Source organism: Colias philodice, chromosome 6 (genome assembly GCF_061535455.1).
Source record: "Colias philodice isolate Cphi_HAF_F1 chromosome 6, ilColPhil1 Martin Lab GWU primary, whole genome shotgun sequence".
NCBI classification, from domain to species: domain Eukaryota; kingdom Metazoa; phylum Arthropoda; class Insecta; order Lepidoptera; family Pieridae; genus Colias; species Colias philodice.
This window is the reverse complement of record NC_143091.1, coordinates 5,297,270-5,316,229: the sequence shown is the minus strand read 5'-3', so window position 1 is coordinate 5,316,229 and position 18,960 is coordinate 5,297,270. Positions and strand designations below refer to the sequence as shown.

The following is an 18,960-nucleotide window of genomic DNA, read 5'->3' as shown; positions in this document are numbered from 1 at the left end:
CTTAAATAAATACACAACGGAGCTTAATAAAATAAATAATATGAATCTATCTATATATATAAAACTCAAAGGTGACTGATATAGTGATCTATCAACGCACAGCCCAAACCACTGGACGTATCGGGCTGAAATTTGGCATGCAGGTAGATGTTAGGACGTAGGCATCCGCTAAGAAAGGATTTCCCGAAATTCTTGCGGGAACGGGGAAAAACGAAGATGCACGTACAAATTCGTGGGCGGAAGCTAGTTATTAAATAAAAGCGTCATTTAATCTGAATCAGCGATAACACCGCAGTGTGTCAATGTTGACGCAACTCGGTATACATTTTTAATATTCGTGTGCCATATGTGTGTACCTCCTACGGCCACTTGTTTACTAATGCTTTTTGCTCCCTAAGAAAACACAGGAAATATTTTGTCAATCATTACAGTTGGAAGCGTGCGGGGCGCGGGCGAGGCGGTCTGCGGCAGTCGCGCGCGGGCGTCCGCTACGCGAGCGTGGTGCGTGTTCGTAGCGCTACGGAACGCACATGTTGATCGGGGACGAAACTCCCGCGTAAACCGTATTCATTTGTGTTCCGCTCTTAGCTAGGCTATTCATAATTTCTGACCGACGATTTATCTTCTTTATTGTCCTTAAATATTCTATTTCATAGCATTGCAGATGATTTTTAATTTTTAAGTAGCTTGTTTATTTAATTATGAAATAAAAAAATATTTATATCAATTTAGTTTCGTTAAAAATGGCTTAATTAAAAAGGTTATAATATAAGGGTGCCCTCAGATTATCCGGTTAAAGACGATCCTCTAATCTTCTCTAGTGATATCCCTTTATCCTTTCTCGTTATTTAATCATTAATTGAGACGAGCAATATTTAAGCTCGGCTACATTAATTGACTGGGGATAATTTACGGATTCGTTATACTTATACATTACAATAAAATATTTAATTTTAAGTTAACGAGGAATTATTTTGTAAATCTTAACTCTAGAGTAGGTACACATCGGAATTATTTTTGAAATGTTAAATTTCTAGATAATTGTTATGTAAGATGATATAATTAAGATAAATAATGATATAAAAAGTCTAGGGTTATAAATAGAACATGAATAGCTATAAGCCTATAGAATTAACACCCATTATATAGACCATTAAATCGGCAGATTTCTGTAGACGTTAATTATGTGTCATCTAAAATCTATATCAAAAAGTGCTTCAAGCCATTAAAATGGGATCAGTATATTAACATAATTTCGGAATGGCGGGGACAATTCGGCATCTGTCGACATACCACCATGAGAGCACTCCCACTGCAGCTACGGTAAGTTGCGCGAATGCATAAGCACAAACTACATACTATTATAATATAGTCTATATTATATAGGATAAAAGAAATAATTAGATGAGTATCTTGGCAAAGGAAAAACAGAGGTGTTAAGTGTAAAAATATTTCACTAAAATATTGCCTACAAATTGTGCCCAAAAATAATTTATTCAAATACATTAAACGAGGTCAGGCAAAAGATAAAAATATAAATTAATTAAACTTTAAGCATGGTATTTAATTTCTCTCGGAGAGTTTAAAGGGCACCCGAGTAAGGTCGGGGTGTGGTGGTAATATATTCAATATTAAAGTTAAATATAAAATAATAAAATCTAAATGCAATACCGTTTTCCTTTTCTTCGTCTGTATTTATTCATTTCTTTATTGCTTTAACGGTCTCTAATAGGCGACTCCTTTTTATATTTCTTGAACCACTTCCGCGTTTAACTCGCTTCCAATAAACTAGTAAATAAATTTCGTTTAACCTTTTCCTTATTTTCTTTTATATATGCGATTGATAAGCGTATGAAATTGTAGCTATATAATTATTTTAGACGATATTTTATGTCCTATCTAAATTTATATTATAGGAATGATTTGAAATGGGATTTGCTTGAATTGGATTAATTTAATTAATTAAGGCCAAAATTAATTTTACGTGATCAATTAAAAATCATTTCACCAGTAGATAGCTTTATTATCATTTCTGGGTTTCAGTTCCGGACGCAGTCGGGGCGAGTCGCTAGGGAATCTTTAAATAACTGATCTCTTTTTTTCCATTACATTGATAAGTGAGACAGTTGTTTAGATTTATTTAGTCCGTAAATAAATGATTTAAAAAAACAGACTTCTACTCAACGTATTCACAGATTTATATTATATTTTTGGGTATATTCGATAAATCTGAGATTTGATCATAAACTACTTTTATACCCCTGGGCCCTGTGATAAGGATCTGCTGAAATACAACGTTTACTTGGTCACCTAGTAAACTTACAAAATTCAAAGAAGATACTTCCAAATAAACTGCTAACAAAAAACTTTTCGTTAAGTTGAAATTTTTTCCCAAGGCGTAAGAAATAAATATTTCACATCAAATTATAGCGTGAACATTGCGTTATAACGAATAAAATGCCGATGTTCGTATATAGCGTGCTATTCCATCATCAGGAATTCGTAATATTTTATTGAAGTCCTCGCAGGCCTCTAGAATGGAATATCAAGCTCTGAATGAATCAATTAAAACATTATGAGAAAAAGATCTGTGAATTATCGCCTCTCTATTTAATTTGAGACATTTTAATGGACAAGTAGGTACATTACAAGGAAAATATCTTCGAATGATGTCCTCTCTATTTATTTGTATAATTGTATTGATATTCGTATTCTTTAGAGCAACAGTTATCCGATGCGTTATTCTAGAGTGTAGACTTTAGTTTTTTACAGCCTTGAAATCGCGTTTAACGTCTCATTTAAAAACAATTCTAGGCGCTATGTAATGATCCGACGCTTTAGCAGAGGAATAAAAGTGTTTGTACCTCATTAGTATGCATGCAGTACTGAGGTGAAATTGTGTAGGCATCACACAATTTCTATGTCTATTTTAGCCGATACTCACAACGATTGCAGCTGTTGTCGAACCAAAACGAAAAGTTGATTGAAAATACTGAACGATTAATGATTATGGCAAACGAGTATTTTGATTTCGCCTTAATATTTCAGAAACGAATGATGAAAATAGCAGTAATACCAGTATTAAAGGATAGATACTGCGATTCAATTCAATTCAAATTGCAATTATGATCTCTATGCAACCTTCACCTGTATTTTTTCGAGCTACTTTTAACGGACTATTATTTTTTAATTATCTTGTAATATTTTTCTAAAGAGCACGAAGTGAGAGTTTTCAAATATTTGTTAAGTAAGTTTAGGATAAGTTTTTCATCATCATCATTCATTTCACCATAAATAGGTATTGGAAGTCAAATCTATGAAACATGTTTATAAATTATTTTATATTCACTTACTGCAAACATTTTAGGTATAATAGGTATCCTACGATATACATTTCATTTTGAAACCATTAGAAATGCAACTGAAAACAAATTAAGCCTTTAGAACTTTTACTCTGTTAATATCTAGTTTCAATTTCAATCTCATACGCCAAAGCCAAACTATTGAATAGAAAAGAGCATGCATATTGTAAGCCGCGTCTGAATCGCAAACTACCCGAATCTATCACAATTTTACTGTGCAATTCCCTTTTGGCGCGCTACCGCATACAGCACACAATTTTAATTAGACCTATCGAGTAACCCGTGGCTGAACATCGGTATTTTTGTGGTGTTTTTATTTGAATTCAAAATACGTAACAAATATCATAGATTTGTGTAACTTTATTGCGTGGTATATCTGTTTTTGTACGGTTTTTTTAATTTGCTCTCTTTAAAAACCAACAAACTCTTCAGCTTTATACTTAGTAGGTTTTAGTATAAACTCTATACTAAAACCTACTAAGTACTATTATACTATAGAGTATAAACTATAAACTGTCTATTATCTAGACGTACAATGTATGTACATATCTAGTAACTTTATAATATAATCATTTCATAATTTTATTGAGTCATCATTAATCTAAAAGAAGTATAAACGAGGCATAAGCCATAAATGTTAAATAATAATTCTTTATTTAGTTAAATATTAATCGTTGGTCTATATAATCCGTTTCAAATTATGAATGCAGTTAGAAGGCTTAATACATGTTCCATTATTCTAAATTCGTTAAAATCTATGCGGCTTCATTAATGCATAATAGCTAATTACTTAGAGGATAATACGCAGTCACAATGGAAACTTAATGGACTGTGTATTGGCCCGTTTAACTAATGCATAAATATTGAATTACTAGCTTTACGCTCGCAGCTTCGGCCGTAATACGTTCACTTTGATGTAGAAGAGAGATTTACGTCCTAATTCAACTCCTTCAGATTATTTAAAGAGACCACTTTCTCCATCAACACGATTCTTTAAGGTGGGAATTTTACTTTTAATATTCAACTGATATTTTTTACGTATACATTCGAATGTGATTTTAAAGGTGGATTGGTTAGAAGCACCAAGTCAAAGAATTTTCTCGTTTGTGTGAAATTCATGTTCATGCGTTTTAGAAAGTGATTGAACACACTGAGTATATAAAAATAAATCTTTAATACAACACGTAACTCTATATGAACTAAATAATTTACAAGTTAACTCAGGTGAAGTCGGGGCAAGGGGCCGTAATTTACAATTCATAATAATTAAACCTAAACCTGCACTTAATAAAAAGTAAAGTAATAAAAAGTGACCCAGTCCTAGGTTAGTTTTTAAAATTTAGACTATCGGAATTTAAAAACAAAATTAAAAAATCGTTACAACTTAATTTTACGGGAGTAAAATACAACGTTATTGTTATTACAATGTCTACAGATATGTTTACACTAGCTGCTCCGCGCGGTTTCACCCCCGTGGCTCCACCCCTGTTGGTCGTAGCGTGATGATATATACTATATAGCCTACAACCTTCCTCGATAAATGGGCTATCTAACACCGAAAGAATTTTTCAAATCGGACCAGTAGTTCCCGAGATTAGCGCGTTCAAACAAACAAAAAAACTCTTCAGCTTTATAATATTAGTATAGATTTAAACCCTTTCAACATTTTGACATAAATAAACTTCTGTTAAATGTTTACTTAAACAGAAAGAATTTAAGCACTTTTAAATAATTCTGGGCAACGTTCATCCCAATTACATTTTTTAAGAGATGCTAATGCATGCAAATTTTATACAATAGAATATTTTTAACTTAAGAGTATACTGAGTACGTTTACTTTATGCTATAAAACTTTCAAAACGTTTTTTTATTCATTGTTAAACATCATTTTTGACTGTTTAATAATGGATAGATATTCAACAAGTACATATCTAATACATATCTCTTACATAGAGCCCCTTGAAATCAATACTTATGAAAATTGTATTCTTTAGCATTTAACACATATTTATCTAGAAATAGCTTGCTTTTGACTAAAACTTTATTAACGAGAGAATAAAACTTTACAAATAAAAAAATGCGTTTACAGTACATATGTGCATGTATTTTGTAAATCGAAATCAATAAACTTAATGCTATAAATCTATTCTTTCAATAATTATTAATAACAATATTTTCAATAATATAATACAGAAATTTATGATTAGTCGCATCTTTACTCATAATACATAGATACTCATTTAAGTAGAGTTTTGACTTTTGCTATAAAAATGGCCACTAAAATTTTTCCAATATCGCATCAAAAACATACGCTGTCTGAACGCACATTTGGACATAATAAAAGATGCATCATTTTTCACTAATGCTCATCGGATATTTGACATAGAGATATGGAATATCATCTTTCATAAATGTTCGGCCATATTGCACGCCTCATAAGCGAAGCGTTGAGGTGGGTACTACTGTCACTTCGCGCAAAACATCTGATTTTTCAAACTTAAAATGTCTTTATGTATCATACATTGCACTTGTAAGATAATACATACACACACATATTAAGAAAAAACACTATTTTTAACGTTCATGATATTTTTGATGTCATTTTTGTTATTTAAACTAGTTAAAAAACAGTTTAAAAAAGTTCTGTCTTGGACGTCCGTGTGTCTGTATGTGCGGATCCTTTTTCTTGTTAACACGATAGCGACCGAAATACTTTACTAATCGAGTCTTTTTTTTTCTCTTACGCTTGAGTATGCTCAGGAATAGAACCCTTTCATTTTTCAGGGTCTGATTCGATGTGGTTTAATTGTTATTAAATAAACAAAAATAATAATTAATAAATATTTATTAAAAAAAAATTATGAGGCGTGCACTTTTGGATTTTCCAAATTTTTTTATTTTATTACAACAAAAACTCCTCGCGCATTGACAGAGACTAAACCGTTCGACACAAAAAGCTTATTTCTCTCGACGAATACTGCAGAAGACGACTCCGTGACATATTGATAAATGAGCCTATAACCACCAACATAATATTGATTTCTATACTCCTTTATCATAATTTAGTTAAATCTGTTCAAACAGATGAGATCTGAAACAACACTTTTAAAAATAAAGATGACCCTTTTAATATTATGCCTAGGGAACTACGTAAATTTGGATTCAAACTTTCAGCCCAAGCTATTTGTATAAAATGTTAATTTAATTTGTCCCTTAAAATTTGTGTCCCAGCTTATTTCCAGTTTTCAACAAATACATTTTTCACTTTTGTTAATAACATTATGTACCTAATCACTTTATTTCTTCCTTTAGGTCTAATAGAAAATATTAAACTTTGTTATTTTTTAGTTTAAATAAATAAAATCATATATCAAAGCAGTTTAATTATTTGTATCGGTTCTTAAATATATTTAAAAAGAAAGCACCCGACCTAGTCCCGTCATAACACTTCTTTTTTGCTTTTCAAACTAGTTGATAACAAGTCTATTGTGCCGTAAGACCAAAGAAAATAGTTTTAATAAACGGTATAGGATTTATTTATACATCGTGATAATTAATCGGCTATCACAATGAGTATTAAAATATTGTTTTACTTGCAACATTTTTATGAATAATATTTCATACCTTTTACGTAAAGGGGCACTTGAAAAATATTTTAAAATGTTCCTTTTACGATCGGAGGAGAACTCTTGCACAAAGGATCAACTAAATGTTATTAAATATTATATTAGGCACTTTATTGTACGAGTTGATTGCTTTGCTCTTTTTAGGGGTTCTTCAAATCGGCCTTTTCATACCTGTATCTACCCTAAAAATATGCCCAAAATAATAAATGTATCAGATCGCGTATAAATTTTAGATCATGTCATATCTTGAAAAGTGATAATATAAGAAAAGAATAAAAATCTTCCTCATTTTAAGAAATTTGTTATTGGGCTTGTTGAAGATTTTACCCCCTAAAAGAAGATACTTTCTAAAACGTGGAAAAACATATCGAAGTTAGTACGTGAAACTAAGTAGGTAGATATCAGCAGAATGTACTGAACGATATCTTTGGTCAAGTTTCAATGCAGTATAAGTTTCTGGTTTATTGCCAACTGGCATCAGGCACGCTTTGTAAGTGATCACGGCGCGTTAGTAGACAGTAATAAGAAACTATTTCATACCACTTCAAATGCTAAAGGAATTTAGAGACTACTTGTACTAAATAAGACTAGGTCTACCTAGTCTTATTTTTTATTTATTCTATACAGTCTCTATCTAGACTGTATAGAATTAAACCTATTTATATGACTATATTAGCGGTCCGCCCCGGCTTCGCCCGTGGTACATAATATTTACGTTTTCTCTACATAAGAACCATCCTCATACTTCAAGGAATATAATAAAAAAGGAACTATCGAAATCGGTTCAGCCGTTCTCGAGTTATGCGCTTACCAACACATTTTGCGATTCATTTTTATATATAAGAAGAAGATATGAGCATGTCGATTCCAGTTGGATGGCATGTTAAAGTGAAACTTTTATTACATCGTCTCAAACTTTTTGGTCTGTGTAGCGCATGTCGCGTGTATCGCGGCTGCCGAGTAGGTATACCTACTCGGCAACCGACCGTCACGCGACATGCGCTACACAAAGCAGTGTTCGGAACCGTTCGAACAGTTTCACTTTTACCGTGGTTTCATAAAACCACACAACATTTTTTATTTTTTTTTAATTAGCAGAAGTTTCTCAGAGGCACGTGGTTAATGCCTTCCACTTCCACTTCACACTGCCTTCAATGAAAATAACGGAGGTTCAAGATTATAGGATTTTGCGAATTATGTGCACATGATCCACCCAATTGATGAAAGAAAATATCGTGACGAAATCGTCGCGTCCACAAACGAAAAAGTTCAACGACATGTGACATCTGCCAGCACGCACTTGCCCAGTGTGATGGATTGTTTATACATATTTGTGTCACCTAAGACCTCATAGGAGGGGGAAACAAATATGTGCTGATGATTATGATATTGGTGGAGATTTATGAGGAACGCAAAACCTAGTACCTATATTCATAGATTAAAAAGAACGTGTTTGCCGAGCACACATGTCAGAAGTGAAACTTTTTGGCAAGATTCAAGGATACCAAAATCGTCGTCTTAATGACGTGATGGTATTGCCATGACGCGACCGATAAGTTATCATAAAAATAATATATGCAACAAGGACTTTCTCACATTTTACTTTCAATTAAACCAATCGATAGTTATGATTACGTTAAACTGAATTGCACGCCTCATAAGCGAAGCGTTGAGGTGGGTACTACTGTCACTTCGCGCAAAACATCTGATTTTTCAAACTTAAAATGTCTTTATGTATCATACATTGCACTTGTAAGATAATCCATACACACACATATTAAGAAAAAACACTACTTTTAACGTTCATGATATTTTTGATGTCATTTTTGTTATTTAAACTAGTTAAAAAACAGTTTAAAAAAGTTCTGTCTTGGACGTCCGTGTGTCTGTATGTGCGGATCCTTTTTCTTGTTAACACGATAGCGACCGAAATACTTTACTAATCGAGTCTTTTTTTTTCTCTTACGCTTGAGTATGCTCAGGAATAGAACCCTTTCATTTTTCAGGGTCTGATTCGATGTGGTTTAATTGTTATTAAATAAACAAAAATAATAATTAATAAATATTTATTAAAAAAAAATTATGAGGCGTGCACTTTTGGATTTTCCAAATTATTTCATGTTTGCATTTCATATAGTAAATATGTGCGCCAGCTATTCGATAAAGCAATTTGGGTGCGGGTGCTTTATTGAATGAAACAATTAAACTACGCAACACTGCGCTGCTTTATAAAACAGGTGCCTAATATAATAATTCGTTGCCAGACCTCCGGACTAATAACTCTAATTAGCCATTTTCGTTCATATAATATTCACTGAATCACAACGTTCGAGTGAAATTACTTTCGCACGAACTGCAATTGGCTTACTTTGGTAAATAAATAAGAAGGTCTCACGCGAAACTGCGGGAGCCCCAAAGGTTGCCCTCTTTAATTCTTAATTACGCTGCCCTTTTTTCGTTTATATAATACATTTTTAATACTTCCAACAATATAAACGAGATAATAGCCTGAAGAATTTAATCCCTAATACATATAGATAGGTAGTAGGCATAGATTCATAAATGTATTCACGCTAACCGATTTGCATATCACTCCCTAGAGAGGATAATCTGCGGAATTTTAACAAATATTAGCGAATCCGAGCGTCTATCGTCTGAAGTTGTAAAGATATTAATCATTGCTTTACACATTTACACAATGATTTTGGAAGCATTTTTAATGTGTGTTAATTGATAATTATAATTCATGTATGATGCTTTAGCTACATTAATATTCATAAAGTTATTGGTAAAAGCGAATAGGTTACTATTATGACATGATGTTTTAATGTATTATAATGCGCATCAATATTTCTATTACTATGTTAATATTATATTATATAGCAGCAGCGGAATGTACTGGGTCACTCAACATTTATATTAACTTGAATAAATTTATTTGTCCATTTATGTCTCACAATGTACGAAAACTTGAAAACCATTTCATTTGTTACAGTTAATAAATGAGATCAACGTACAGCTGGCACTGTTCCGTGACTTGCTTATCCACATCGGCCAGCCCCATGACTGCCCGGAGCTTCGCGAACGGGTGCGGAGGCTTCGGCGAACATGCGTCGAAGCAACTAAACAGACAAGCCAGCTAGTGATTCCCACGTGTAAAAAGTAAGTACTTTTATGTTTTCACCCGTATGCAACGGTTTTTATGTAATAACTACTACACAAGTGTTTTATTTTTGAAAATCAGTTAGTATTGTTACAGTTGTGTATTTTACATTTTATTGATATATCCATTCGTAATCTTGTATAATATGGTCTTTCTGTAATCATAAATTAGAGACGGAGACTGCAGGAACCTACATAAAATACGAATCCGACCGCAACCAATTTCGATTACAATGCTTTAATACCGATCCATCGATATTATAGTGAAAATGGAATACGAGACCTGGGATAAATATTCCACGAATGAGTAGTAACAGCACTCTGTACTCCAACGCAATTTTGCGGACGTGCAGTTCCTCTGAGCCAGTTCGTACAACAGTATTTTGTACCAAGGCTCGCAAATTTATACATATAATTTGCTAGCTTTTCCAGACATAAACCATTACCTACTTGACGCTAACCCAATATTCGCAAGCTTTCGTGGAATTTTAATTTCTTAATGAAACTGAAATCAAATTAATGAACTTTGTTTCGATCTTAAAATATCTAGTAGGTATATAATCTTATAATAATTATTTTCCTTGTTTAATAAATGTGTTTTACTTCGTTTATTTAGGTACACATGTTTTTAATCAATTCCGGCATCTATTTAATCTCTATTGCTGTTTAGTTTAAACGTACGAATGCTACGTTATATTGACGTTCAGCTTTATTGTATACTGTAGGTACGTACACAAAACTAGACAGTGAGTGTTGAATTTCTTTAAATCATTAGACAGAGAAACAAACTTTCCTCCTAAAAGATTCATCTATACGTATTTTTTTCCACTCATTGAGTTGGTATCAAAATCTAGATTATGTGTCATTGATTTTTACGAAGAACAATACAGTTTTATAATAATATTTTAATGCATTTGTTGAATGCATATTTAAAATTAACGCTAGAACAGAGATAAAATATATTCAAAAGAAAAACGACAAAATTCGTTTTTGTAGAATAAAGGATTTCAGATTACATAGAATATCCTCTTTGTTCAATGAAACTGGTTGACTAGAATATATTATGAGAAAAAACCTCATACAATTACGCTCATACAACTATGCTTTGTTGATCACATGGAATAAATAACTAGGAAGTGTTGGTCATAAATAGAGTGGGTACTATTAAATATATTTAAACACTTGTTTTATATATTAAATTTAATTTTATAATCATAAACAATATTCTGTTTTTTATTAACGATTTATACTTTGAACAATATTTATTATAACGAATGACATAGCTGTAGGTATCTTTTGATTACTCAACGATTAATGCCTACAAATCCGCACTGACAATATTAAACCAACAATATTAGCATATCAAAAGACTAGTAACGACCTTTCTAACCCGAATGAAATATAAAAGAGACCAATTACAATGGTAAAAGTTGCGATTCCCAAATGGGTTCCTTAAGCGCGGTAAACCGCGAAACTAATAAATCTATCTATTGTGCGGTCTCAGACACTTCAAAGAGATATTCCACTCTTATCGCTTCAGTGATCGTTCCATAAAACATTTATTTGATTACAAAAGTTATTTAATAATTTTAATATCGAACGGACACGAAAGTTACAACTGTCTAACTTTAGAAATTCATATTTTAAAAAAGCTTCCGCCGCTTGTATTATTTTCTAAACAACAATAAAAGCAGACATAATAGCGATATTGTGATAGGAAGCATCCCACAAAAAGTGTTGGAAAGATTTTTCAGGAATCGTTTTTATGGATGCATACTCGTAGCAGCGAGATGATTTTCCAAGAATGAATATTGGAAGTGGATATTCGAATAATTACATATTTCATATGAATGTACTCGTTCTGATTATATAATATATGCCTCTTATACAAATACTGCAGCATGCAATTAAAATCGAAAAATTTTAAATGTAGTAGCAGCATAGTTCCTTATTAATACATATGTAATAGTGCTCAAATAAAAAAAATATTGTTACAAACTGAAACACTATCGATATACGTCATAAAATGCTATTAATCACGTTTGGAATCGGTAAATAAACATAGTTAGCGCTTATTATTTGTTGCTGATTCATTACTGATTATAAATGGGGTTACAATGATAAATTACATATTGTGAAAACCTCAAAGGGCTGTCTGACACCTCATTTAATCTTTTTCCAATATTTTCAAATAAACCACAGTCATCTTACCTTACCGCAAATCATTTTCCAGCAATCTTACAATAATAAGACTTATATTATATGCAAGCATACTGTATTGTATATAATATACATACATAGTTACATCTATATGTAACTAAGAGATATATATGTAATCGATATCTCTCATAAATCATATAAGCAAGAACTGCTAGTTCTAATTGAATAGTTCTGTTTTCGTTTGTGTTCTTAGTATAATCCCTTTATCGAGGAAAGCTGCCTAACATCATGCTACAACCAATGGGAACGAAGCATCAATGAAAATTTTCTAAAAATGGGACAAAGTGCTCGTATTCTTTTTGAGAACAAATGAAATTATATAAGTCAGATATCAAATAATAAACTAAAATATTAACTTAACTAAACAATTATTAAACATACAGGATCTACACGTATAGAGCATAGAACTGCTACTATATCAATAAACATAGGTAGGAATTCCACATTACAATTGCCTGAAAAAAGTATTTTTATAGGTCTGGCGGGGAGGGCTGTGCTGAGCAGCCTCAATTGGTGCTATTATACTTTATGTCGCAACTACTGCTTCGGGAACTTGCCAAGTGCCACAGATTGGTGCAATTAGTGCCAATGGACATGACATCTTATTATGGTAATTACGAGTATAATATGACATAATTAATTTTACAACAGAGTTCAAGAGTTTCGCAATGCGACTGTATTTTTATTTTATTTTTTTGCATTTGTCACCTCAACTCTTCGACTGGGTCAATTTGAAGACTCTTTCTTTTTTATTTTTAAAACTGGTGCTTCTCTTCCATGTATATTTATTTATTTATTTATGACACTTTATTGTACAATACCAGTAATGAAAACATATATAATTTAACATGGAGAACATTTGTTCTATTTCTAAAAATTTGAATACGGTTTAGTTTTTTGTTAAATAATGTATTCATATGAAATAATTAAGTTTATTTCTAAAGACGTTATAAATTGGTAAGGATTTAGTAAACGAGATTTAGGGACCGTATGGGCAATTAGATAAATGAAAGTGTACCTAAGTGTAAACACTCTAGATTATAGATAGCAAGGAACCCTCAATCAATTAGTTGTAGATAATATGGTACAATGGACATTCCTTAAAATAGGCACAAAACAAAGAAACAAGTTTGATTTTAGTTCTCTGTGTCATTGTACAAAACTCGATGAAATTGCTGTCAGTTTCTCGACAGGCTCTATCTACCTACAAATTCAAGCTGACAGCACTAACTAAGCTAGAGATTAAATAATAATAATAAAAATCATTTATTGAACAATTTGTGGGTTAGGTACAAACATGTCACATTTGGACCCCAAACTAGGACAGCCCGTATTTTGGGGTCCAGGATTCGGGCTCTATATGTGCCGAAGCCAAGGCTTTCTATCAAATTTTCACTTGAAATAAGCTTAAAGAAACACACATGAATGACAAATTCAATTAATGATAAAAATATGTGAAAAGCATACTTTAAAAATTCATTTTATTTTATTATTATATATATCATTTTCATTCCAACAATTTGTTATGAATAGTGAGTCGTACTTAGAATTAAATTTTACACAAAGAATAAATTATTCATGCACAACACAAAAATGAGTACATCTAGATATAAAATAAAAAAATTAACATTCTCGTGCGCTGATTATGTACTATAATTGACTTTGATACTACGTGAGTAATTATTTTGTACTCTACGTGCACTCGTATTCGTCGTTTTATTAAATAATATATTTTTGTTGATTTTACATTGTTTTTCATATAATTAGAATAATGAGCTGTTGAAATATTGAGGTCACAGAATATGCTCTACCTCAAATGTCACTGGCTGTCCTATACGCTAACGACTACGGTTTCGGATTGTTAGCGACCAGAAGCGTTTGAACTGAATATTGTCTTTTCATAAGCATGCTTTTTTAAAAGATAGTCAATTAGTGCATGAATGTCTTTCACACGTACACATTTATATGTGATAATCCTATGCACAGATAATGTAACGTTTTAGAACTGGCTGATATTTTCAGGAACATTAATTTGTTATTTATTATAATATTTTCTTTAAACAATAAATATGATCTTGGAACCACTTCATTACAATACAAATAAACTCACAAAATTGTTATAAAGTCTGTTTGACATTTATTTTAATATAACACAATATTGATATTCAACTATATAAAATTTATGGTATTTTCCTGGCGTTCACTGTGTCGCATAAATTAAATAAAATACCAACATTTCCAACAGAGAATCGTGCCGGTCCATCAAACTTCGGCAACGTGATCAGCCAGATATTGCTGTGTAAGCAGATTACACCGGATTTTAATCAAGAGGAACTGTGCAGTATCGCTAAAGACACACAAGAAATCACCAGAATAGTCAGCGATATTCAAGAATACCTCCCGCCGCATGAAACCCTCAATCACTTAGGTACCTAAGTTGAAATGAAAGAAACTTGTTATATTTATCGGCTTTATTTTAAAATGTGAAAGCTATAATATACATTGAATTTTTCCGCGGTTTTACGGTTCACCGTAGGTATGTAAGCGGTAACAATAGATGTATCTGTTGTCCCTATATTGCTCTACATTCTTGTTGTTTAAATAGCTACTATATCTCGAAATATTTAGGAATAGTGTGATTACCCCTTTATACATTCGTGTTGTGTCGAAGTTTTATAGGTCGTCTTTTTTACATTAATAATTTAAATTATTGGACATGAAAAACAGTGTGATTTATTTTATTCCATAATCCGAATAGATACTCGTAAAAGTCCTTATTCCCGTTTTATTTAATTCAATTTTCGTGAATGCTACCATTCTTAAATTTTCTCAAAAATCTTCTGGTAATACTTTAATCTGGATTATCGCTATGTAATTCGTCCACAATCTCCCTTCTCTCCAGATGATAGAAAAGATTATCCGCTATTCCACGCGTATAAGAGAATATTAATAGCTTTTGTCCCCCAGATACTTCATACGCATTAGGAACAGTCAGCCGCAGCGCGATACAAAACACGTTCATTTCTTATCCCATTACATTTACATTTGTAACAAAGACGTACGTATTCTCATTTTTGTACATTTTTCCAGAACATTAATGAAATAATTATAGCTATACTTCATGTTAATCTTTTTAATTCAACACAATAAGTTTAAAAGCATACGTTACGTATAGGTATAATCACTTCACACAAAGATATTCTTGTAAAGTCGTTGTTACGCAAAAGATTATGATTTTTGAAGTGAAAACTTCTTTAGCAGCGTTGAGCACTTTTTCTGTAATGGGTATAAAATCTTAAACTCGCGTCAGGACACGTGACCTGATCGAAAAAGCTTAAGACGGATACCATTCCAAAATATCAAACATGCTCAACGTTAATAATCAAGTTTTCACTTCTGCCGGCACTCCCGGAATGCAACCCGTCTTTTTTATTTTTTTTTATTGTATGTTGAGAAAATTTAATAACTTAAAAATGAGCCAGTGAAATTATTTTATACACAAAAATTCTTTCTATTTAAGCCGTTCAATCAATAGACAGAAAATCCAATCAATCCTATAAATTAGAGTCTGGAGTTAGCAATCCACGATGAAATCCGTTATTAACACGTTCGCTGCGAAACAGGGCTTGAAACACCCTGTCCGTGTCTCGTCGTTATAGCGGTAGGAAAAAACTTAAACTTCTCTGTCGTGCGGGAGGCATAACTTCCATCTGGTTCAGTGTAGGAAAGTGATATCTATATATCTGAGATATGCTATTGATTCCTAGTTCAATGGTATACCGACCTTAATACCGGGTTTCTTAGACCTCGTGCCGCACTGAACAAATAAAAATTCTAACACAGTGCGGAACGAGGTTGCGAACACCTCGTACCACCGCGCACCTCGTACCGCACCCTAAGCTAGCTTCAAATTACAAAGAAGGACTTGAATGTGGATACAGGTACCTAATTTTCAAACTACTCGTTATAATAAATATCGTTAATAGAAACGTGAATGTGACATGTTGAGTAACTTTCTTCAAATAGGTTGATAATCATGATTACTATTAGTGTGTTTGTTCATTGAATCAACTAGCGGCAAATCCAAAACACCCGGCAATCGGTGTATGGCTCATCAAAATTTAACTCTTGCCCAAGTCAACAAGCCAACAAACAAGGCACATCATCTCTTAAAGGGATCAAAGAAGAGGAGATGTGTAGGATGTTACGAAAAACTCCGCATCTTCTTAACAAGTCGTGAGGCCGACAAAAAAAGTAAAGGAAATTCTCACAGAATGCACTGGTTGCAAACAATATTCTGGTTTGGCCTGTTTTAATAAAAAATATCCATAAGTTTGATAAATAAATACAATTAAATAAAATCGATATTTCTTTTCCCATCACTAAATTATATGAAAAACTGCTATTGTTCAGTGCGGTATGGGGTACATCAGACCCCACATTTTATTTTACCCATAGAATCTAAACTAACTAATCTAACCACGGGCGGCGGTAGATTTAGGTTAATGAACTCATTGTTAATAATAATCACGACAAAAGCCGCACACTTTGTCTTATTTGGCGCCAAAAAAAGGATTTTGGTCTCCTACGGGCGGTGGGGTTTAATATGCCTCGTGCCGCCACAATCTCTGGTATAGGACAAGGTTTAAAACGACCCGTAACGCAGTAATGGAAAGTACAGATATATCTGTGCCGCAGCGAACGTGTTAATGCATTTTACTGAAAGCGTATACTTGAAATTAATTCTATCTCAATGAAAATACATTTGTTGCAGAAAGCAATATTGCGCTTAAAGGAGACGACGTTAACGGCCTATGGAGAAACAAGCGAAGAGGATCTCTATACAAAGGTATGGGAGTCCTTTGTTGCATGTCGCGGCCGAACTACCTCTGAGGGTGTCAAGTCTCGCCTACGAGGCGGCCCAGCGTGCACCAAGGAAAATAGTCCAACGCAGATATTGGAATTGGACGCAAAGTGTTCATAAACTGTTAACAGTGCATGTATTCCACGGAACGAGAACGTAGAGTAGAAATGAAAGGGTCCATTAAATTGATTATTTAGTTACGCTACAGTGTAGTTAATAATTCAGTTTTGTAGATAATGATCTAGTCATTCTAATAAATTAATAAACTTATACATCAATAAATTTAATTCTTTAAAATAATATTTAAGTAAGTAGTTGCAAATGATAATTGCATAATGCCTGGAGAGGGATCAATTTCATTTAAGTAGCTACGAGTACAATTGAAAGTACATTTCTACAATATTTAGTTTCGTTTGAGCGACGCTCTCAGGCTCAAAACAATAATTATTATCCTTGAAGAATATACTACCAGACTGAAGTTCAGTTAAAAATGTTTCTATATTTCAATTTGATTATTAATTGTCTTCCAATAGTTCATTAATACGGATTAAACCTACTATAAGATTTATATTTATTTAATGAACTTTTTATGGTACATATAATATGTATATGTACGTACATATTAATACTTAATAAACATTTAGTGACAAAAAATTCATAAATTATATAATTACCTATTAATAATTTACGCAAAACTATAAATAAATTACAGGGTTCGCTCATACATTAGGGAAAAATAATACGTTGAATAGATTATCTCACGTCTTCTCGAGAATAGGTAATATTATCTCACGTCGAATTTCCAAACTATGATTTTAAAATGTGAAATGATATATTAATTATTCAGCAATTAATAAAAGTAAAGCATCTATTAAAATATTAATTAAAAATAACTTAAAAATTAATTCGGCATCCAACCAAAAAAGGTCCATATTATAAATCGCTTCTACATAACATTTTTGTGAAAATTGTGGTGAAAATGAATATTTCATTCTTAATATTTTTCAGACAATGTTGTCTATGGATCTATGGATCCATCCTAACATATGAACGATCCCTGTATAATGTGTGATCTAAAAAATTCAAACACTATTTAGCGTATCATTAATGATGGAAAGATTATGATATTATGCATAATAAATTAATAATTTATAAAACATAACATTTTAAATAGCACTTACTCTATAATAAGTTTAGGTAATTTCACCATTAATGCACATAATATGAATTTTATGAGATTACTTGAATTTCAGTCCTGCCCTAACATGAACTCTGATTTTAAAATCATCATGATGTTAAATCCCCTATATATATCACTGAACATCTAAGTCCCTCAAATAAAGCGTTGCATGCAGCAACCCGCATCAAGGCAAAAGAAAAAGGCTATAAACATGTTTGGGTCAGAAGTGGTCGCATTTACGTGAGGAAAACGGACTTTACTGATTACATATTAATAAGAGACATCGACTCATTGAATAAAATAGTTTGATTTGTATAATTTAGATCTATAAGCAAGTTATATTTATTGTTAGTAAGCATTAAAATTCAATAATTTAAGGATATATTATCAAAACACTCGCGGCTTGAGATCAAAATGTGAAGATTTTTATCGTAATTTATGTAATTCTATGTATGATGTAATTGTTTTGACAGAGACCTGGCTCAATGAGGATATCGTTAACAGTGAACTTTTTGACGATAGATATTTTGTTTTCCGGCGAGATAG

The 18,960-nt window shown here is 32.2% G+C and overlaps 1 protein-coding gene across 1 annotated transcript; it reads left to right on the top strand.

The window, feature by feature from the left end:
• Nucleotides 1-1,260: 1,260 nt before the first annotated feature.
• dcma (syntaxin-like domain-containing protein decima) lies at nucleotides 1,261-17,781 on the top strand. Its single transcript, XM_089695816.1, has 5 exons — nucleotides 1,261-1,323; nucleotides 9,984-10,150; nucleotides 12,847-12,980; nucleotides 14,616-14,798; nucleotides 17,145-17,781. Exons 1-5 carry the CDS (start codon nucleotides 1,261-1,263, stop codon nucleotides 17,261-17,263), a joined length of 666 nt encoding a protein of 221 aa, XP_089551942.1. The 3' UTR covers nucleotides 17,264-17,781.
• Nucleotides 17,782-18,960: the final 1,179 nt, after the last annotated feature.